At 34.8% G+C, this 25,261-nt stretch overlaps 1 protein-coding gene across 4 annotated transcripts in view; it reads right to left on the minus strand.

Annotated features, from left to right (window-relative positions):
* Window positions 1–283: 283 nt before the first annotated feature.
* Window positions 284–25,261, minus strand: part of LOC149800636 (limbic system-associated membrane protein-like) — a 129,645-nt gene continuing 104,667 nt past the window's right edge. For 3 of the 4 annotated variants that reach the window (XM_089954646.1, XM_089954645.1, XM_089954647.1), the window contains exons 4-9: window positions 23,681–23,830; window positions 18,767–18,832; window positions 12,736–12,864; window positions 6,500–6,799; window positions 5,434–5,592; window positions 284–3,529 (exon numbers count right to left, since the gene is read on the minus strand). In XM_089954646.1, coding sequence (XP_089810772.1) covers window positions 3,411–3,529; window positions 5,434–5,592; window positions 6,500–6,799; window positions 12,736–12,864; window positions 18,767–18,832; window positions 23,681–23,830 — 923 coding nt within the window. In that variant the 3' untranslated portion in view covers window positions 284–3,410. The remainder of the gene's footprint in view (window positions 3,530–5,433; window positions 5,593–6,499; window positions 6,800–12,735; window positions 12,865–18,766; window positions 18,833–23,680; window positions 23,831–25,261) is intronic. The other variant, XM_089954648.1, reaches the window with a different exon arrangement.

A 25,261-nucleotide genomic window follows, 5' to 3' on the forward strand; every position in this document is an offset into this window, starting at 1 on the left:
ATAGAATACGTCGGAAGGTTCCTTTTCTCGTATAGAACTCTCGTAACTTCAAGTAGAAAGATGTAAAAAAAAAACAATTCATGTGGTTTCTAGAGAATTAAATAAATAATTAATTGAAATGATAGCTGTTATTTGTGAAACAATGCCGTTGGGTTAGTTGCTACAATTGTCCTTGTAATTTCAACCTTTTCATTTCCGTGTAATTTTACATTTTCATTCCTTTAAATATTTTCGACTGTGAGAGTAAGAACAACCTATGTAACACCAAAACGCTGAAACTACATTAATTTTTAAAATAAATTATTTATTACTATTTAATGAGCAGTCAAAATCCAGCAGATTGGACTGGTCCATAACTAATGGCATATACACAGTAATATCACAAATCAAAATAATGATCCAAATGAATCAAATTCAGTAATTAACGATGTTCATATAAGATTTTGACCCAACTTTACATTCCACTGATAGATCAGGTTCCTCCAATAAAGAAAAAATACCCCCAACTTACAAATATTGATTGTTCATTGAGGATTTAATTGGACTACGGTTAGACTGATATATAAGAAACGAAAATGTAGATTTGCGTGTGGTTCATAATTCCCCCCAAAATTAAACATAACTTAAATATAAATTTTTGTACAGAAAAATAAAGTTAAATAACATACATACATACATACATACATACAGACAGACAGACAGACAGACATACATACATACAGACAGACAGACAGACATACATACATACAGACAGACATACATACATATGAAAAGGACTTTTTAAATTGATATTTTGTCAACGACGATTCTTACACGCATGTTGCTCCTATCAAAATAATAATCATCTGTACCGCACTTTTTATGAATACTATAATGTTAAATCGAACAACAACGGAATATAATGCAATAAATTAATACATATCATATATTTTGTTAACATCTAAATATTTGAAACAAATGGTACATTGTTTTTACTGGTCAACAAAAACAATTGATTTATCTGTTTTGGATGTTAAACATAATAAAATAAACGAAATAGGTAAAACGTTTTCTTTCATTAAATACATTAAAACAAAAGTGTGCAGGATATATGTGTATATGTATTTTATTTCCTCGCAGATTACTTCCATCGTCACACGACAGCTTCATATCGGCATGTCTAGATATGTCTGGATAGGAAACTCTAACGAACATGTACTTGCACTGTTTGCATTTTTATTAAAATTATACTAGGTGCAGTATATACAGTTATTCTGTACATGACAAGATGCACGGTCGTTGTGCCTTGGTTTGTCTGCAAACTACTCTTTGATATGATTGGCTGCCACATACCTATGCACTCGAACACAAAGTCTCCATGAAATCTTTGGTATGATTGGCTGGCCACATGCCTATGCACTCGAACACAAAGTCTCCATGAAATCTTTGGTATGATTGGCTGGCCACATGCCTGTGCACTCGAACACAAAGTCTCCATGAAATCTTTGGTTTGATTGGCTGGCCACATACCTATGCACTCGAACGCAAAGTCTCCATGAAATCTTTGGTATGATTGGCTGGCCACATGCCTGTGCACTCGAACACAAAGTCTCCATGAAATCTTTGGTATGATTGGCTGGCCACATACCTATGCACTCGAACACAAAGTCTCCATGAAATCTTTGGTATGATTGGCTGGCCACATACCTATGCACTCGAACACAAAGTCTCCATGAAATCTTTGATAAGATTGGATGGCCACAGACATGTGCTTACTCGACGACAAGTTTTCTTGAAATCTTCGATTCTGCCATTTGCAGGGCATACTCTTACATAGGTGCTGTATGTTTCTATTTGTCAGGATGTCATCGCATTCCTTCCTTGGATATCATGTTTCTATTTGTCAGGATGTCTTCGCATTCGCTCCTTGGATAGCATGTTTCTATTTGTCAGGATGTCATCGCATTTCTTCCTTGGATACCATGTTTCTATTTGTCAGGATGTCATCGCATTCCTTTCTTGGATACCATGTTTCTATTTGTCAGGATGTCATCGCATTCTTTCCTTGGATACCACGTTTCTCTCTGTCAGGATGTCATCACATTTGTTCCTTGGATACCATGTTTACATGTGTCAGGATGTCATCGCATTCCTTTCTTGGATACCATGTTTCTCTCTGTCAGGATGTCATCGCATTCCTTCCTTGGATACAATCAGACATTCTATCGTATAATATACATGTAGACGGTTTCTTCGCAAATATTATAGCTTATTCTATATAACTGATTAGTTCATCCAACCTTACCATTCTAAATGTCCCGCTGGACTGTTTCCAAAATCCAACAATGTAATCTGTAATTGAACTGTTATCATCAAAAGTATCGGTAATGGTATATTGTGGTATAAAGGGTATTGTTATCAGTCAGGGTTTTCCAATGAATATTCGTTTCAGCACACCCATTAACTTAAGAACACTCAGTTCTTCATTCCAGGAAAAACGCAATTCTTATATCACATCATTAACAGAAATGACAGTAACTACATATAAAGACTTCAAAGACATACCACCCAGTTAATGAATAAAGTGGACACTGTTTTTCGCATACTCAGATCATTACAATGTTTATTTTAAATTACTACCTTGATGCAGAAGAGGTAGTATATATTTTATACGGCATAGTTTATGTTAAATTTTGATCTTGTATGTTGAATATACATACCATATGTACTCGCTTATCGGACGAGTCCAACTGCAGACCCGTATCTGCATAATGCGCCAGCAGATCTTGATCTGTACAGTTTGTTTGGAGTAATCAGTACAACAATAACACAGACCCTGATCTTCAGGCGCATCATGATACAGCAGATCAGGATCTTTGTTGTTTGCAGTTGAACTCGACTGATCAGCGAGTACATACGGTATTGTAGCAATTAATGTTGAACTATATATTAAGCTTCATTGTATCCCACAAATGATTTACTGTAGGCAGAAGATGTGACATCATTTGATCAATGCTACCTCAGTCTGTCGCACTAAAGTGGAATAACTAAATAACTTTTTTGTGTGAAAAAGAACATCCTTGACCTTTATGGGAAAATTATTTTTCTTCAAGACCAAAATTATGCTAGATAATAGTCATTAGGAATTTTCACGATTTTTTTTTTTTGCATTAAAAATGTTAACCAATACTTGAAGACATAATTTGGTGATATATTCGATGCATGTTTTTCATTTTCGAATATATGGTACTATTTTCCCCATATGCGTTATGTTCCATTTGGTTTAAATGGAAGACATAAAACTCTTGTTTTTAGTTCTTCATATTAACAGAACTGATAAAAAAATGCACTATTCCGAAAATGGATTCTATTAAAAAATATTTAAAACTGCAAAGACTGATCTCCTCCCCCACCCCAAGAAAAAAAGAATGCTAACTCATTCTTTCCAACGACAAAATAGTTAAAGTCAAGCAGACATAAAGACGTATGAAGATGTTTTTTCCTTGAATGGGTTGAACTGCATTGCTACTTTCGTATGTCTTATCGGCGCCTGAAAAATACAGGAAACAGAATGCAAATGAGCATATTGGTGCAAGGCCAATTTAATAAGTTCACATATCACATGCACAAAACAGACAATAACTTAAAAAGAATCGCAATGAAATAAGTGATGAAATTTTAAAAAAGTAACAAATAGCCGCCTAATTTTTTTTACACCGTACATAATCGCTTATAAGTTTAGCCCATCTGCAAACAACATATACCCTGATCTGCAATTGCATAATGCACCAGATTCGGGTCTATGTTGTTAATTCTACTAAATATTCCGAATAAACTGCATAGACCCATATCTTAGAGCGTATTATGCTTGCAACAGCAGTTCTGGGTCTGTGTAGTTTCCAGATGTCTCGTCTTATAAGTGAGTACACACGGTTATCAAGTAGCAGCAATCATCCAACTGTGAATAAAATTAGCTTTGTGGTATCCATTGCAAGTGTTTGTGTAGGCGATGATAGATTGTAAATATATTTAATGACAACATACATTCGCATTTTATTTACATTGGTCACATATGCTGTAGTATAAAAACAATATAGCTTACTAATGATTATTCCTGACAAGTTTATTTTCGTAAAATACGTTTAATTTGATATTTTTTCTCCACATGAAATCAATAAAAAAAATAGTAATGACTAGCTGCTCTTCTTAACAATTACCCAAGTCACTCACAATAAACAAGTGTAATGTCAGATTGAGACGGATTACCAATTGATCTTTAAGTTAAAATCCGGGTAAAAATGTTTTTATTGATATGAAATGCCTTTCTCGTTTAAGGAAAACACACTAACTTAAAGGTAAAAGCATACGATATTTACCCTTGGAAAACTGTAAAACTAGGTTAAATTAATTTTTACAAGCAGTATTAGCTAGGAATATACTACGAAAATTGGTTACTCAGTGAAGGTGTCAGCAAAGTGAAAAAATTTAGGTCTAATAAAACACTGGGAAGGAGAGGAACATGTTTACAATGTGAAATAACGTTATTATAATCGAACATCTCATCAGAAGTTTAAGATGGCAGCAGCAGAAAGAAACTTTCTAATTTTCCAAGGAAGACCATATACTGCATATAAAGGGATCACCTACCTAAAAGTATATAACGGTTGTTGTTATATGTCCTAATAATTGATTATTTGAAAAAATACCACAGTAGTATAAGAAAATATAATTTTCTGAACTAAGCAGAATTTAAACCTAGTAAAAAGATAAGTTAATTAGAACTGTTCCTGGCATATGCTAGATAAGGAAAGTGATGATTGATATTTTGGCTATGAAAGATGTGACATTATGCAAATGGAGTTTCTGGCTATTTATTCCACAATGTCATTTGAAAGCTACCTCGTTTATATTTCATTAAATATACTTAAATATCTTAAAAAGAATAAAGTGGACTGATATGTAAATTCATTTATCAGTATGTCATACCAGTGGTCTGAGTGAAAACTTATGGCGGTTTTAGTACCAGCTCTAGGGTTTTGGAGAAACAATTTAATAGACAAAAATTATCGAACATCCAACAAATACTTAAAATGTACAGTGCTGACATTTTCAGGTAGATATGTGCACAAATTCTTAAAATGTTTGCAAACATATAGGCGTGGTAGTGCAGTAAATTGTATGAACTATTTTATTTGTCAACGCACAGACGAACAGATCGACCCCGGAACAAAGAACCTTCAGAGACTGATATAATATATGCTGGGATTTGCACCGAGACAAGGAAATCCCAGTCGAAGGGTTACATTGCTTGTCCCTCCCCCACCACCACCACCACGAGGCTCTCCCAAGACAACCAGACTGACATAAGAAAAGTATCGTTAATAAAGCAACTAGATTTCTTTTTCGCAATGGTGAGAAACGTCGTGAGGTGACCTGAGGACAATGATGTCTTACCCTTAATTATGTTGCCCTCTAGTGAATGATTCTCTTCTCCACTCGGTTTCCATTCATAATCCTGGAACGGTTGAACAACGTTGCTTTTGGTAACAACACTGAAAGTCCGCCGCAGTGCAGACGTTGTTCTTTCAACCTTAACGTCATGGGTGGAATAATCTGAAAATTAGGGAACGTTTCTTTGTACTGACTGTCGTGGCAAAAGAAGGTATTGCAGTAACATAAAAGCTGCAGTTACAAAATAATCTTGCCTGAAATGGTTTGGTTTGGGTTTTTTAATTACTACAGAATCAATCAAAAGCGCTGTGGAAACGGATTAAGCACGATAGATGGCCCTGGTTGACCAATGGCAGGATTCAAACCTGCAAACTTTTGGTTGCAAGATCTGAACACCAAGAACTGATCCACCTTGGCTCCTACCTGAACAAGTCGCATTTTATGACAAACATCAGGTGTCTTAGGTATATTCTACATTCCTGCAGATTTACGAGGGCACTTAGAATGGTCGGAAATTAATTAAAAAAATGACTTTGTGACGCACCTAGTTGCACAACCATCTTAGAAAAGCTTGATTCAATCACTATATCATGACTGATATTGATTTTAATTGTCTTGAAAGATAAATTGAAACACTGCATTGATTTCGATATACCATGAGTAATACTCACCGTATAAGATCATGGACTCCTGTGTTGTTACTACTAGGGCCTAGCTTTCATTCTACTACATCAATTTTGTTTACCTAACATGTATTGCCATCTCCATTTATTACATGTATTGTCATCTCCATTTATTACATGTATTGTCATCTCCATTTATTACCCATTTCATGTTTAATTTGAAAGTTTTGAATTTTAAAACAACTTAATGCTTAGTTATTAAAACGTAATATAAACAAGCAAAAAAAATCAGTGTTCTTTTCTCCTGGTTTCTTCAAAAAAATCTCATACTTGAGATATTCAAAATGTTTATGCTCCTCTTTACAATCTATGAAGGAAAGTGTTTTTGTGTGCGTGTGTTTTAATTTCAATTTACATATAAATTAATATAATCAGTGAAGTAATACCATATAAGATCATGGACTCCTGATCCTGCCCAAGGTAATTTTTTGCAAAGCACGTGTATTCTCCGTAATCGATGTTCGTTATGTTATTCACCCTGAGACTTAATGTTTTTCTTTCGCTGTCGTCATTTCCGCTATACAGTTCTATTCGATATTTCTCTTCGTTCACGAAATTCAAGACAATTCCATCCTTCATCCAGTACATGACGCCGTGTGGATAGGCTGTTATCTCACAGTCTAAAATGGTCTCCCTCCCACGATATTGTCCTATACGTAGTGTTGGAAGCGCAATCTCGGGAGGAACTGAAATAATGATATCGTCTGACTGGGTAATCAAAGCAGTCTTTATTACTATTGTAAACAAATAATTTGATACCAAACTTATCCGATAAGTTGAAGGTAAAAAGTTGATCAATACAATTTAAATTTAAAATCGAAAAATGCAAATGCCTCATATAATTAATTCTAAAAATAACGAAAAGTCTTGCGTGATATATTATAAATAAAATAAATATTAAATAGTTTTAATTTTTTTTTATACTTGTCAAATAATCATTCGTATTCGGAAGCTTTGGCTAGGAACATCCATTCTGAGATACACGTCAGAAGACCAATGATTTAATGGAAACGAAATGATGGGGCAAAGGTCCCTTTAAACGATTACAGGTATGCCATTACAAATATATAATCCTCATATTAGAAAAAAGATATATGCTCCGAAACCACACGTAAACATCAAGACTGGTTTGATGAGAACAATGCTGCAATACAGTCACCACTGAATGAGTAACATCAGCTATGAAAGGGCTTTTTAGAGGACATCACTTCACCATCTAAGAAGGCCGCCTCATCAAGAGGACTGTAACATACAAACTCAGGGAGCTGCAAGACTCATAGGAGAGCGACAAAGCAGATGAGATTAAATTCAACGCAGACAAGTAAGATAAGAATTTAATGACACCTTAAAGACAAACTACGGACAACAGACATCAGGAACACAGCCAATACTAAGTGCTGACAACACAACTCTGCTCACTGAAAAATACAATATTCAGCAAATGTAGGCAGATGGGCAAAACGTTTCAACAACATTCTCAATCAACAATTATCTATCAGCGAGGAGACCAATGATAGACTGCCCCAAGTCCAAATCAACATAACAATTGGCGATCTTCCAAAACTGACTGAAACTGAGAAAACAAGTTACCTGCCATCACATAGTAACATACCTTGATAAGATGCTATTCCAGCATAAGTCTATAACTACGTAGTCTTACATATGGCACAAAACCTAACTGAACCCTTCCAGTCAACGTGAACTCCGTGAACTATACCCAGGAACAGAAGGGCTCATCCATAGTTCACTTGTACACGAGCAAAGGCAGCGGAGAGTCATGTGACAACCATTACGAGGAGCCTACGGTCACAGTAAATAGCTGTAAAGTGTCGAATTTTGAATTGTATTGAGCCTTAAAGTTGAATGCATTTAGCATTAAAATTTTATCGCATTTAAGACAGAAAAATCTCTGTGAAGGATCGCTTCGACCTTTCTTCGTTCATCACCGCCAGGTCAGTGTAAACTTCAAAGGGACATAATTCCAACACAGTGAAATTGACCAGGGGTATCTTAACACAGTCCTTAGAAAGTAAACATTTCAGCTACCAACCCTAACGGCTTGGTAGAAACCTATGTCCACTTATCATTTTTTCAAAGGGAAACTGTCACGCACTGTATTTCACAGATTCCGAGCTGTCTATACCTGATGAAAGGAAATATGTGTAAGGGAAAAATTTGGGACCGCCGCCTACGATTGAGCAGAATAAATTAGGGTGTACGCTTTAGAGCAATCAGATTTTAAAGTGACGACCTTAATCGAAATTCTTTAGTCTGAAAATTCCATACATTACTTAAATGTAAAAGAAGCGAAAAAATGAACGTTGTTTCAAAGCTAGCCGGCGCAGAACAGGAAGAATAATTCCAGTTATCTCCCTTATGCCCTTTCCGGCTAAGCAATTTAAAAATTCGACCGTTAATTTAGATAACCTAATTCAAATCCATGTTAAATCGTCAACCTTTGTGTCAACTATCCAAGAGACACCTCTGTGTATTGCATCATTCAATGCCCAATCAGTAGGACCACCGAAAAAGCGCACAGAAATAGTTAATTTTATCAACGACCAGAATATCGACGTCTTTTTTCTGGCAGAAACATGGCTAAAAACATTAGGTGATGAGCCAAAGTGCGCGGATGTAACACCCACTGGTTACTCCATCAAGTCGTTCCCCCGCCATTCCATATTCCATTTTGACGTATCAGTCCCTAACCCTCCACCTTTATCTGCTACTAAGAGAAACCTCCGTATTATAAATATAACCAAACTAATCCATGGCATCAAAGCAAACCTAACAACTTGCTTACTTTCTACAGCAGAACAACTTGATAACTGCCTGCGTTCATTGCTCGACAAACATGCCCAGCCGCCAAATGCAGAGTATCAATTCAAAAGAGTTTTCAATGGTATAGCAGTGTTAGGGACCAGCTTGGCACTACTAAAAGAGACCGACGTAAAGCTGAGAGGCTTTGGCTTTCCACCTGACTCATTATTCATAAGCAAATATATGAAGCCGCTAAGAAGAATGTCACAAATATAGTCCATGCAGCGAAATCAGTCCACTACAGTACTAAGATCAAGCTGCAAAGAGTTCTTCGAGATTACTAACAGGCTAATGTCAAGGAACAAATGCACACCACTTCCAACCGCCTTCTCTCCAGACGACCTTCCGGATCTGTTTGGTTTGCAAATTTCTTCCGTGACAAAGTACAAACTATTAGAGATAAGCTTGACAACACAATTTCAATTGACTCATCGTCACCATACAGTTGGGATACAGAATTCAGCGGCAACCATTAGCAGCATTTGAACCTGTCTCTATGGATTTCGTACGTACAATCCTGATGAAGAATGCACCAAAGTCATGTGACTTGGTCCAATTCCAACATCACTTCTGCTTGAGTGCCTTCACTAACTGATGCTATTAATACCTCTCTCTCATCCGGGGAATTCCCATTATTTTTCAAAACTGCCATTGTAAAGCCTCTACTGAAGAAACCAACACTAGACCATAACGATTTAAAGAACTACCACCCAGTTTCTAATCTCCCATTCATATAAAAAAATCTTACAAAATGTTGTTCTATCCCAGCTTGTACCTCATCTGAATTCAAACAGTCTTCTTAGCAATGTACAAACTGCATATCGCCCTTGCCACAGTACTGAAACTACTCTTCTAAAAGTAGTTAATGACATTCTCTTTGCGTTGGATAGCGGAAAGATTACAGTCCTCACAATCCTTGATTTGTCTGCAGCATTTGACACAATATACCATGATATATTACTTCACCGTCTCCATCATGTATTTAGCATTCATGATACAGCCTTACTGTGGTTCAAGTCCTACTTGGTCAACAGAACACACGTTGTGTCTGCAAATGGAATACACTCCAGCCCATTTAATCTATGTTGTGGCGTTCCACAGGGGTCTGTTCTTGGACCTGTTCTTCATTCTATACACTCAACCGCTCTCAAGTATCATAGATCATCATCCAGTGTCACACCAATTGTACGCTGATGACACCCAAATATACAAATCTAGCCACCCAACTGAAGTTGATGCTACCATCCAAGGTGTAGAGAGGTGCATTTCTGATGTGAAATCATGGATGACATGTAACAAGCTGCAGATGATTGATGATAAAGCTGAGGTCATTCTGATTACAACACAACGACTTTCTCATTCACACAGTCAGTACAAAACCTAGGTGTTACTCTGGTCAGTACCCTCACATTGTACCAACATGTCATGAATATATGCAAGGCTGCATATCTTGCACTGATACGCATCAGCTCCATTCGCAAATATCTTTCAGTTGATGCCACTAAAATAATTGTGTGTTCATTAGTATTTTCAAGACTGGACTATTATAACTAAATTCTGTCTGGTTCATCTCAATATCTACTCCAGAAACTTCAAAAAGTTCAAAACACAGCTGCTCGGATCATCCTTAGAGTACCACGATCAGAGCACATCTCCCCGCTGCTCTGTACCCTGCACTGGCTATCCATTCGATCCAGAATCAAACACAAAATTTGTTCTCTGTGCTACATTTCACTGACTCCAGTCCAACATACCTATCCGACCTCACCTATGCGTACACACCATCAAGATACTTACGCTCCTCGTCTGACAATCGTATACTCATTATTCCCACTATGAAAACGAAGTCATATGGCCAACGTTCTGTTGCATCACAGGACCCAGGAACGTGGAATAAATTGCCCATTAAACTTAAACACAAAGACACAGTGATTCCATTCAAGAATGCCCTTAAAACTCACTTATTTCGACAACAAGAACAAACTTAAAGACCTAATAATGTTTCCTACCTTAAATATTTTCCGCATGTTTTTTATGTTTTCTAATTACATGGTGTTTGTTATTTGTAATCATGTCATAATATATGTTTCATATGTTATAAGTGTTGTCTAATGTTGCAAAGCGCTTTGAGCATCTAAAGATTAGGCGCTATACAAAGTCATTATTATTATTATTATTATTATTACATAAATACATACATACATACATACATACATACATACATACATACATACATACATATAATTAGAAGACATTATTCAGCTCTTTACGGTACTGTTAGTAGTCATCCACAATGTAACTTCATTCGAGTTAAAATGCATTTCTTCCATCTTGTCAATCAAGTCATGAACACGTGCAACAGCCCGACACGCGACAGCATTAGTAGCTACCTGATGATTGCATTCATTAGTTCTTGTGTGCTTTCGTAATTGTTTCTCCGTAACGAATAATTCAATTTTGCAATAAAGTAAGGAGCTATGGAGTTAAAAAGTCGGAAGGAGCTAAATGTGGTACGTTCAGTGGATGATTTGGGTTCGGAGACAAGCTGTTGTTTGGTCTGCAACTTTTGGAAAATACATGCCTTTGTAGTTGATAGCGCCCTAGTGTGCTTCCACTTATTCCTTAATCTCTTACACTAGGATTCCAACTAGTGTATTTAAAACGTTTTATCACATGTAAAGACCTTATTTAAGAATGTATAGCCTTCTACCTTGTATCTCTATAATAACTCCCTGAAGATCCTCCACCCTTAGTTCAGTTGTTCCTCATCTGGACACACAGCGGGAACAAACCTTGTGTATTTCTAATTCCTTGGTCAGAAGTTCTTCAGCACGTCGGTATGAAAGAACAAGTTTGTCTGCTACCTCTCGGGCAGTAATAGGTCTAACACCATTCACATGTACATAAGTGACTACTTCTTCTGAAAGAGATATCCTTGGCATACCTTCTCGTAAATGAACAGCCTCCTGAACTTTTCACTAATCTACTTATACTAGGCTGTGCAAAGTGGATCAGGTTTATAAACATAATTGTATCCGTTTAAAGGGTTTTCCTCATTTGGCATACATTTTATCATCAATCTCTGTTCGAAATCGGGGCCCCGAGCGGCCGAGTGGTCTAAAGCGCTCTTCGTTACGGATCACTGCCATCTCACCTCTGTCTGCGGCGGTTCGAGTCTAAAATTCAGCCAATGTGGGCATGTGAGAAAGCTTGCCAGTAGCTTCTCGTGGGTCGGTGGTTCTTTCCGGGGTTTTCCGGGTTCTTCCTCCACCATTAATACTGGCCGCCATGTATAGCCTATCGTGCTGAAAAATGGCGTTAAACCCCACAACAACAACAACTGTTCGAAATCGTACTAGTCTGCCATTTTGACGTAAAAAACGTTGGATTGCTTTGTTTAGAAGATATTGCATTTGTTCTGAAACTTTACGCTCAGCCCTCGTGTTTTTGGTGAGTCATGTGATGTTTCAACTTCACTGCGTAAAAAAGAACATTTCTTGTTGCAATAATGACGATATAAAGGACGAATATTAGAATAAAACTTGTACGCCTGATAGTTCAAACCATCAAACAGAATAGCATCGTCCTGTTGGTTACAGCCGGGGATGCCGAAATCTTAACATATCTATTACTAGCTCCATTCAACAGGTCAAAAAGTCAGCTAAACCTGGAAATATTAGCTTGACTTTGACCGCAAGCGCGTTTTGATTTATAGTCCTGTCCTACTGTGGGTTTTGACTGTCCCTACGCTAATCCACGAAACATTGTTATTAGTTATGCAATTAAGTCAGCAAGTACTTACACTCTACAAAGACTTTCATCTGCCTAGTTACCGCCGGTCCCACTTCGTTGTAAGCAACGCACTCGTATGTTCCGTCACAATAGCGGGAAATATTGTGAATTACAAGCATCTCTCCAGCAGTCCCAATTCCTGCGCAAAGAACAGCGGGCTTTAAACGAAGTATTATAAAACTGTCCACTAAAAGATTTAGATAAATAATTTAGTGTGTGTTTGTGTGTGGTAGACTCCTGATCTTTAAATAAGCAAACAAACGCAATTGAAAAGTACAGTTTAGCGCTACAGTTTACCCATTGTTTTGTGGTTCAATACAAAATTACTTCCTCTTACCAGAGGACTACTTTTCTCGGCTATCAGTCGTATTGATTTTAAATGGAAATGCAATATAATTTAAACATAACTATTACTTATAACAAAAGCATTTGCTCGACAAACTTTACAGGTAAAATCTTTCAAGGAAATATATTTTCTAGATTAGAGTTAAATCACGTAGTTTTTCAAATCTTTGAAGGTAATATATTTTCTTCATTATGGTTAAATCACATAGTTTTTGTTGTTACGTATAATAAGCATGAATTGAGTTATCGAAGAGGATAGGTTAGATATGCGAGACATGAATTTGGGGGGAAATATCTTGCTTGGTTCTTTTCGATAATATGTATACATCTTGTCCCGCAAATTTAGTGAAACAAAGTATATATAGATATATTTCCTTATGATCAATTTATAACATAGATTCAAAAATTGTCATTTTTACTCAATAAATGATTAAATACAATAAAATAGCAGACGCTTTTAAAAATAGACCTTCTTTGCAAAGATACATAAACGAAAGCTTTCCAGACATGCGCGCCCTTTAAAGCTTTTAATTTCTTTGTTTGCTAAAAACGGTTGACTAATATATGTGAAATAGTTTTAGTCCAAAAGCCTAGCTCTTTAAAACTACGAGAAAACAGTATATAAATCTACGTTAGAGTTGAAACATGGAAAAATAAATAAGTCAGAGTGAGGGAACAAAAGCAGTGTCGAGCCAGTGCTGAAACTGTGCTTGAGAAAATGTGGAGTAAGAAGCGTTTCTTCAATGATCCTACATCTAATATCTACATCAAACATAGCTCAGCGCTACAAGAAGAAAAAAATGTGTAAGTAAAATGCCGAAAATGCCGTGGGATTACTATGCAAGGTAATATAGATTTCTACTGAAAAGAAGGGCAGCTCTGATATTCAATATCATAATGAGTGAAGATCGAATCCTATTTTGTACCGGGGTTCATGTACCTATTTTAAAGCACATTTTTTGTGGACAAATTTTTATTTTTATTTGTATATTATTTTTCATTTGCATATAAGAAATTTGTTTAAGAAATGAAACATTTTTGAAACAGTTTTAGAGTCATGACATCGATAATAAACGCCGTACATGATAGGTCATCACAGAAGTTTTAGACCGCTCCGGTGGCCTAGTGGTTAGAGCGTCCACCTCGGATGCGGGAGGTCGTGGGTTCGATCCCCGGCCGAGTCATACCAAAGATTTATAAAAATGGTACTAACAAGTGCCTCGCTTTAATAGGTTAGTGTTAGGACTGGTCGGCCTGGTGTCAGGATAATGTGACTGGGTGGAACATCATGCTACATGTCTGCGGCATGATGTCCCAGTGCTAGACATCACTAGAAACTGTCACACTGCAGACATCGTAGCGATATGACTGATAAATTGTAAAAGCTACGTTAAACATTCAAATCACACACACACACACACACACACACACACACAGAAGGTTTAATTATTTTATATATTTTATATACCAATCGATTCGCATGGACCTTTCATCAAACTTTGCGAGAAATTACATTTCAGGGGTCAATGTATTGTATTTGACTTACACAGAAGATAATATTTCCAAAGGAAATTCAATCTGACATGTTGTCTGCAACATTTACTAAAATATTCAAATAAAAACCATCACAAGATATATATTTCTAAACAACAATTATGCCCTAAGGCATTGCCATTCGGAAGCAGCGTGATTTGAGATACCGTTAAGGCAGTTTGACCATTTTGTCTACAATAAACAAAATGAGTTGGAGCACACCAGGCTGAATCAATGGAGCGCCATCAAGGATGAATGTCCTTATCTTTGTTAGGAAATATTTTGCAGACTATGAAGAAAAATTAATTGGGTGAGAGTTGTGGTGTAATTAATAGCACTGTTACATTTTAAAAACTTGTATCAGGTTTCTCAAAAATATAACAAAAATAGTTGCACACAATGCTTTGTTTTTTTAAGATATATTATTTACTCCACGAATCGAAAGGACACAAAAATTTAATAAATGAATAATGTTTACTATTTCAATTAATTTTGTACAACATAATGTATTCTACGTCATGAATAATTAAAATTTATTTTGATATTCTTGATGGTACAATTCCATTTTAAATTAAATGATTAAAATCCGATATTTCTAAATAATAAATATTTACTTATAATGTACCATAAAACATCTTTCTGCTTCATAATTCAGGCATTCTCTGATAAGTAAACTTCATCCATTCATATTACGTTCATTAAGGGTAGCTACATCTACACGTAGGTTGTTATTTATGGTTACTATTATTCTAAATTAAATTTAAAACGTCGATTTCATTGTGATTTTCAGCCTTGAGTTCTTTGGATAATATTTATTACTTATAAGCATTTGATTAATTACACATAGAGAAGGGAAATAAATGTTTTCAAAAGAACTATAATGAAGATTAAAATCTGAAAGGCTAACGATAAATAAGTCGCAGTGCCATTTTAAACCTTGGCAACAATGGCACGATCAAATGAGATAGAGTGTTTTGTTTGCTTCCTTCTGTCGTAAAATAAACCGTCTTGAGTACCTTATACGCATGCTCATTCCGACCTTGCTCGTATCATATGAAATATCATTTCCTTCTCGTAAACAGTAATGCACATGATACAACTGGAGTGGGAACTGCTTGTCTTTAACACGCTGGGTGTAAATCGGCATGACAGTACTGCCCTAGATATATTTTATTGCATAGCAAAAGCTTTCGTTTAGTTGGCTTAATATTTGACTTGCGTGTACACAAAGAGCAGAATTCTTTAGAATTTGAAGAAAGCAGTTTGATTTGTTTATATATTGGCTGATTGCGTAGACAACAATGTGGCCCGTATACATGATAAGTAAAGTATACTACATCTGCTCTCTCTCTCTCTCTCTCATGTAAACAAATCTCTTGTAAGTCAAATGGATCACGTTCTCTAAAATAAATTTCTTTCGAATGAAAAGAAGGTTATTGATATACATATGAGTATATATTATGGAGTCTGAGATTTTATGGAATCGCTTTGGGTGAAGTCATTACCTCATACGATTAGTATATCATCGACGTATACCAAGAAAAACCTACAGTTAACCGAATTGTTATGTTACTTAATTGCTATTAAGAACATTTATTTTGATAAATCTATATTTTGTATGCAAGTTTATTTCTCCTTCAAAACAATATACTGTCAGACTTAAAGCCATATTCTTTTAATCGGGAGCGGATCAAAACTTTAAACAAGGTTGTGACAGGGTGGCTAAGTGCCAGTGGATGTGGATCGTTGGTTTAGTCAGCTAAACTGATATTCTTAAAAAAATTAAAAATTTCTTAACCAAAGTTGGTAGCTCCATCATCCAATCCATTAAATTTGCCAGTGCAACTAAGGTTGCCATCTTGTAAAAAATTCAAATTGAAAGCGCCGACTTCACTTTATCTATCACATTATTGAATATTTTATGCCATTTAGGAAGCGGAAGTTTATTAACTGAGATCTCACTTTCAACTCATTTTTACATCCACTCTCTAACCATGAAAATACAGGCGTTGACTCCACCGCTCCTACTTTACGTCTGTAGAGCACTCTTAACCACGCATGTGCAAAGCAGAGACTACACACACTAGTGCGATACCCATATACGTTTACCATCTGACTCAATATGACCAATCACATTTCGGCCACTTGGGTCCATTTGATAAACATCTGCAAATGAACGCATATTGTCTTTGGATATTTAATACTTCAAGAAAAAGAAAAAACTCTATCTGCGAAGGAATTTAGATATCTGGGTTAGCAATATGCATCAATATATTAATGTTTCCTTCTATAACAATTTTGACCAAAAAGAAGGTCGCATAAAATGCTATAAAAGTACATAAACACACACACACACAAACACACACACATATCTCTGTGTGTGTGTGTGTTTTATCTGAAACAAAACCAGAATGAAAATTCATGCAAATTTGTTGTTACAAATTCCTTTCAGATAGTTTTTGTGATGAAGTATATTTCTATTGCACAGCACCGTCTAGCTATGCGTAGCACAAGGAAAATATTTGATTATGGCGTCTTCTTACGGGTAAAGAAATTATATTGAGCTAGAAATAGACTTCGTTCAGTTATCAGAACTAGAAATGAAACTAAATTTCCGCAATGAAAAAAAAAAAAATAGAAATCCTGAAGTTTTCTCATCCAGTTGAGATCTATTCAGGTTAAGGCGAAGAACAAAAAAGACATACAAATATACATAGATTTAATTTCTAGTAATTAGTATCAAACGTAAAGGTAATCAGATGATGTGACATATTCAAGAGTATTTCGGAAAAGACACTTTTAAGATTTTATTGAGTTCTTAATTTAAAAAAAATACATTAACTATTTAATTTTGTTCACTAAATGATTTTGAAAAGATGTAACACACACACACACACACACACACACACACACACTCTTCAATTTCATGATAGATCGTTAAAGTTGCCAAAATGTATATTTGCAAGTGCGACATAATACCACAGAGTAGGTGAAAAACGAGTAGGCTCAAGTAAATCTTAATTTCAACATTAGTTTGTTTGTGGCTACAAAATCTGTATATATCACAACTTGAATTTAACATCTAAATTTCCATTTTGGAAAGGCATGTAACGATCAAAGCTATATTCCAGTACGTAAATTGAACGGGATACAATTATATATGTATTCTGATTGGAGTCTAATGTAGCGTCCATTTTGTTTTATTGTCTCCCCCATCATCAATGCATACTATAAATAGCTTGATAGAGAACGTTCCATTTTCGCAGGTCAACGTGACCTTAAATCGTTGCTTGAAGAAACAGAACTTGCAAAAATCACATGATTAAGTATTCAAACCTTCTGCGTTGAAAGAATGAAAACGATTTTGTAATTCAAACCTCACCTGATAACATTTATCCGGTTACTTACGTTAGAGCTGTAGAACTTCGCTATTCTAAGAGAAAGATATTTTATGGACCCTACCTTTACCTAATCAATATTAATGATGTGAATATTTATTAAGAAAATGTTGCAAATGCACTTCTGCGTGCGACATGAAGATGCAGTTATCACGGTTCATACATATACACGAATCCAATGAGAGACGCGTTTTTATTGGCTGACATAACATCTTGTGATTTGAGATGATTAATGATATCACACGTTAGAGGCAACATAACGTATTTTTCATTGGAGTCATGGAGTTGAAATGTCATTTTTAATATGCTGAGACAAATCAATTTCAAACTTTTGCACTGCATCATGTAATAAAACATTATAGATTTTTAGGGAGATGAATATAAGCTTTATGGGCCTGTAAACATATGATACTGACTTCATGCTGGTCAGTATGATGTCCACTAGCTCATAAACTTTATACTTCCATCGTCAAAGGTACGTAAGTCTATAAACTTAATTTCTAACAAGCTAAACAAAGTAATAATGGAAACATTTTGCAGTTAAACTAAAAGCGAGCGTTTTGTAACAATGCATATCGCACATTTAAGCCCTTTTGCACGTGGCAAGTGTGTTCAATTTTGTATACACCACAACAAAGTCTTTCCTATGCAGGTGCGCAATTACATATGAAACAGCATTCAGCCAAAATATAGTGATTTTTCTGATATGAATTGCACATTAAAGCAACTAATTAAATAACTTGACGTAAGCAAACGCTGATATACCTTTAGGCTTCAGCGAGTATATGCAGGAATCAAGATGTGTAAAGGCGCCTGTTTCCATGTCTAGTCCTGGGGGACATAAAAAAAGGAAACGAATAAAAAATAAACAAATTTACGGTCAAAAATCATACTTGCAACAGAAAATTATTTAGTGGAGGCAGTCGTTTATGAATTTAGTCACGGCAATATCTAAATTTGAAATTTGAGACGTATGCCCATGATGCCCTATGTTCGTAAAGTGCATATTTGGGTAAAATATGACGTTGTAATACAGCACTTATTATTTTATATCCAGTTAACCAGCATGCTGTAGTTACGTTTTGGATATTGAAATAGCTGAACTATTGAGCATAACCAGCATGCTGTAGTTACGTTTTGGATATTGAAATAGCTGAACTATTGAGCATAACCAGCATGCTGTAGTTACGTTTTGGATATTGAAATAGCTGAACTATTGAGCATAACCAGCATGCTGTAGTTACGTTTTGGATATTGAAATAGCTGAACTATTGAGCATAACCAGCATGCTGTAGTTACGTTTTGGATATTGAAATAGCTGAACTATTGAGCATAACCAGCATGCTGTAGTTACGTTTTGGATATTGAAATAGCTGAACTATTGAGCATAACCAGCATGCTGTAGTTACGTTTTGATATTGAAATAGCTGAACTATTGAGCATAACCAGCATGCTGTAGTTACGTTTTGGATATTGAAATAGCTGAACTATTGAGCATAACCAGCATGCTGTAGTTACGTTTTGGATATTGAAATAGCTGAACTATTGAGCATAACCAGCATGCTGTAGTTACGTTTTGGATATTGAAATAGCTGAACTATTGAGCATAACCAGCATGCTGTAGTTACGTTTTGGATATTGAAATAGCTGAACTATTGAGCATAACCAGCATGCTGTAGTTACGTTTTGGATATTGAAATAGATGAACTATTGAGCATAACCAGCATGCTGTAGTTACGTTTTGGATATTGAAATAGATGAACTATTGAGCATAACCAGCATGCTGTAGTTACGTTTTGATATTGAAATAGCTGAACTATTGAGCATAACCAGCATGCTGTAGTTACGTTTTGGATATTGAAATAGCTGAACTATTGAGCATAACCAGCATGCTGTAGTTACGTTTTGGATATTGAAATAGCTGAACTATTGAGCATAACCAGCATGCTGTAGTTACGTTTTGGATATTGAAATAGCTGAACTATTGAGCATAACCAGCATGCTGTAGTTACGTTTTGATATTGAAATAGCTGAACTGTTGAGCATAACCAGTATGCTGTAGTTACGTTTTGGATATTGAAATAGCTGAACTATTGAGCATAACCAGCATGCTGTAGTTACGTTTTGATATTGAAATAGCTGAACTATTGAGCATAACCCTCACGATACGACTGGAGGATAAATACACACTTGATATCACTGCATCCACAATTTCTGATTGTCCATTGCAATGTATAATCTTATATAACATGCGGGTAGGCTGAGTGGATTGGCGCATTCGAAAATGTGCATTTAACATAAATCTTCATATTGAATGAAAATACTACAAAATGAGAACGATAACAATTATATTCTTCAAAGAATATCTTTCCCCTTTATTGAATAAATTCTGGTCCGGCCGGTCTCACAATTAACAATGCATTTGTCTGATTTATGAAATCATTTATTAGAATTTCCAACTTTTGAAATTCACAATGTATATGTCTGATTTCTGTACTGTTTATTAGAATTCCCTGCTTTTGAAATTCACATTGCATATGTCTGATTTCTGTACTGTTTATTAGAATTCCCTACTTTTAAAATTCATGCAGACGAAAAGTTTTTTTTAAAGGCAATTACTTTAGAATGCTTACATAACTTCTACCAAAAGTACTTTAAATATCATTACATATAAATGATTACATATAAAATAATTATATCATTACTGGTACATATAACAGAATTGTGTCATTACATGTACCAATAACATAATTATGTCATTACATGTTCCAATAACATAATTATGTCATTACATGTACATATAAAATAATTATATCATTACATGTACATATAAGATAATTATATCATTACATGTACATATAACATAATTGTGTCATTACATGCACCAATAACATAATTATGTCATGACATGTACATATAAAATAATTATGTCATTACATGTACATATAAGATAATTATATCATTACATGTACATATAAGATAATTATATCATTACATATACATATAACACTTATTTAATTACATGTACATATAATTATGTGATTACATGTACCTAGAACATAATTATGCCATTACATGTACATAGAACATAATTATGTCAGTACAGGTACATATAACATAATTATGTCAGTACATGTGCATATAACATAATTATGTCAGTGCATGTGCATATAACATAATTATGTCATTACATGTACGTATAATATAATTATGTCATTACATGTACATATAACATAATTATGTCAGTAGAAGTCAAGGCACCAAAGCAGCCAGCAACAGTATGGCCCTTACGTGGTCTGTGAGAGAACTCATCGCACAATCTTTCTGTTAGTCAATGTACGCAGTGTTAAAATTCAGATATAATCTAAACTAATTGTTTAATTTTGTAGAGAAAGTATACCACTTACCATATTATATCATTCATCGTCTCCACTTACCATATTATATCATCCATCGCCTCTGGTAAGACTTATTGTTCTTTTTGTACTAAACTACGTATTTCAAACAGATAGCACAGTTTGTTTTTCTTGGGAAAGAGTGTTGAATGAAGGATAAATTTTATGTACATATATTACCATTGGCCTGATGTAAACCTCCTCTAGGATAAATGGTATGTGCATATATTACCATTGACCTGATACAAACCTCCCCTAGGATAAATTTTATGTGCATATATTACCATTGGCCTGATACAAACCTCCTCTAGAACAAATTGTATGTGCATATATTACCATTGGTCTGATACAAACCTCCTCTAGGACAAACTGTATGTGCATATATTACCATTGGCCTGATACAAACCTCCTCTACGATAAATTGTATGTGCGTATATTGCCACTGGCCTGATACAAACCTCCTCTAGGATAAATTGTAAGTGCATATATTACCATTGGTCTGATACAAACCTCCTTTAGGATACATTGTATGTGTATATATTACCAGTGGCCTAATACAAACCTCCTCTAGGATATATTGTATGTGTATATATTACCATTGGTCTGATACAAACCTCCTCTAGGATAAATTGTATGTGCATATATTACCATTGGCCTGATACAAACCTCATCTAGTTCGTATTCTCTTTTACTGTGGTTCATTGTATCTTCGCAGGACTGCTTATAATTGATTTTACATATAAAACATGTTACGCTAAAATGCAGAAATTAAATACTCTCGTGATCCATTCCCCCAAAAAATATATTTAAAATCTAATAAATACATAAAAGCACAACCCTGCTAAAAAATTTCTAGCGATGAATAAATAAAATTGTGAATCATGCAATACAGCGATAACATGATGCGCATAAAGAAAACAAATTACGACAACAGTGCATAAATAAAAAGGAGTTTGCCTTTATGGACCTTGTCACAAAGTGCATTTCAGTAATAAATCTACTTTTTTTCAGCTTATTGTATGTCTCATCGATTGGCAATATCCTTGATAGTATTGTGGCAAGATTGATAAAAATCACATGCAGGTCTTTGTTTTCTTCACAAACTTTCAGAAATACTGTTGAGAAAACGTCATAAATAGCTGGCGATAACTTATAAGGTTGATGAAAAATAAATCATTAGCTTATTTTCAAAATAAGAAATGTATTTGTTTAATTAGCCTAGATTAAATGTTTTCGTTTAGTCAGTGATTTGAGTCAATATAAGTGTAATCATAAAGCAGGATATCCCTTATGAAGCCATAAATGTATGTGTCCTCGCCTCAAACAGAATCGTCTTGTTTTACGATTGTCTTCACAAATCTAAATACATGCCTGCATTTGATTCATATTTATTATTCGGAACTCAGTAAAAGAATAATTAAAGCAAAATTCTCAAAAGCACGCATGTCACTCTCACCCTTGAATATTTATTATTATCAAGCTCTCAAATGGGAAATAAAAATACGTGATCCAATTTGAAGAAAACAACAACAACATTGGGATCGTCAATAAGGACAGTTTGATAGCTTGAAATGTTTAGGTGTAACTGTTCCACTAGGAAGCATCAGAGAAATAGGGTAATTGTGCATTTTGAAATTAGGCTATAAAAAAATGCAAAATGTGATCATGTGATACGGATGGCCGATATATGCAATTATTTTATGCTAAGATGAAATGATTACATTTTACTAAATTATCTCATGTTGCACTTGTAATATGATTTTTCAAACTTAAATAATATGCATGGTTTAGGGAGAGAAAAAATAGATTGCTTAGATTGGGGGATGTAATAATTGTATATAAATCATATGAAGTACCGCCTTTGTTTCCGGGTATTGTTTATCTTAGAAATCACCGTGTTTATCTTTTTGGTACTACTGACACATTCAATATTTATGTGTGTGTGTGTGTGTGTGTGTCATTTATTTTGATGTCAATAACACATTGAAAGTATGTAGCCCTTCCAATATCAATACTTTCACTTGCTGAGTATAATTCAACTGGGTCTATATCATGCATTAGCTTTGAAAGAATGTCTCACCTCCAAACTGTCTTTTTGACATAAAGTACATTAGAAAGTAAAATAAAATTTTAAAGTCATATAACAACAACATCAAATGAGGCATAACTGAATTGAAACGATCCTCGACAAATATCGAATTTTGATGACACATTGTCAGTCTAATTAATGCATATATTAAACACATTAATGCTTAATAACTAGCCAGGATAGTTTTCTCCTTACTTTCTTTGGCAATGGCCATATCACTCGGCAATCTGTACCACGTGACTTCCGGCAAGGGCACACCGGTGACATTGCAGAGCAACATAACAGTTTCGCCTTCTCTTGCTGTTTTATCTCTACTGGACAGCTCATCAATAATCTTGGAGGGCACTGGAGTGGAAATTCAACAATAGTCATATCTAGTAATTTCAACAATAGTAATAATATGTATGTATGTATGTATGTATGTATGTATGTATGTATGTATGTATGTATGTATGTATGTATGTATGTATGTATGTATGTATGTATGTATGTATGTATGTATGTATGTATGTATTTGTGTGTGTGTATGTATGTATGTATGTGTGTGTATATGTGTGTATGTATATATGTACGTATGTATGTATGTATGTATGTATGTGTGTGTGTATGTATGTATGTATGTATGTATGTATGTATGTATGTATGAATGTATGTATGTATGTATGTATGTATGTATGTATGTATGTATGTATGTATGTATGTATGTATGTATGTATGTATGTATGTATGTATGTATGTATGTATGTATGTGTGTGTGTATGTATGTATGTATATATGTATGTATGTATTTATGTGTGTATGTATGTATATATGTATGTATGTAGGTATGTATGTATGTGTGTGTATGTGTGTGTATGTATGTATGTATGTATGTATGTATGTATGTATGTATGTATGTATGTATGTGTATATATATGTATGTATGTGTGTATATATGTATTTATGTGGGCATGTATGTATATAAGTATGTATGTATGCATGTATATGTATGTATGTATGTATGTATGTATGTATGTATGTGTACATACATGGCTGCCTCCCTTCGTGCATGCATGTATGTATGTATGTATGTATGTATGTATGTATGTATGTATGTGTGTGTGTATGTATGTATGTGTGCGTGCATGCGTATGTCTCTGTCTGTATGTATGTTTGTATGTATATATGTATGTATGTATTTGTGTGTGTGTGTATGTATGTATGTATGTATGTATGTATGTATGTATGTATGTATGTATGTATGTATGTATGTATGTATGTATGTATATATGTATGTGTGCATACATGGCTGCCTGCCTTCGTGCATCCATGCACGCATGTATGTATGTATGTATGTATGTATGTATGTATGTGTGCGTGCATGCGTCTGTCTGTCTGTATGTATTTATGCATGTATGTATGTATGTGTGTGTGTCTGTATGTATGTATATGTATGTATGCATGTATGTATGACTGACTGACTGACTGACTGACTTTATTTCCTCTTTAAAAAGAGATTACATCAGAATAAACAAATTCATGATAATACAAGATCATAAAATAAATCAGAAAATTGACAAAAATACAATAGTAATACTGTGTCAGTTACCGTACTGACAAAACGAAATATCTCACTGCTTGCAATTATGCAAATCTGCAGTCATTTGGCGGAGCAAGGCACTAATCTTTTAACAGTTGCTTGATGATGATAATATTTCGAAAAGTTAATACGTCTATAGTGTTATGTGCTTAACATTAAGTTCGAGATAGTAACGAAAATGAAATGAAAAACTTTTA

Source organism: Sinohyriopsis cumingii, chromosome 4 (assembly GCF_028554795.1).
Source record: "Sinohyriopsis cumingii isolate HCF-2022 chromosome 4, ASM2855479v2, whole genome shotgun sequence".
Lineage (NCBI taxonomy): Eukaryota > Metazoa > Mollusca > Bivalvia > Unionida > Unionidae > Sinohyriopsis > Sinohyriopsis cumingii.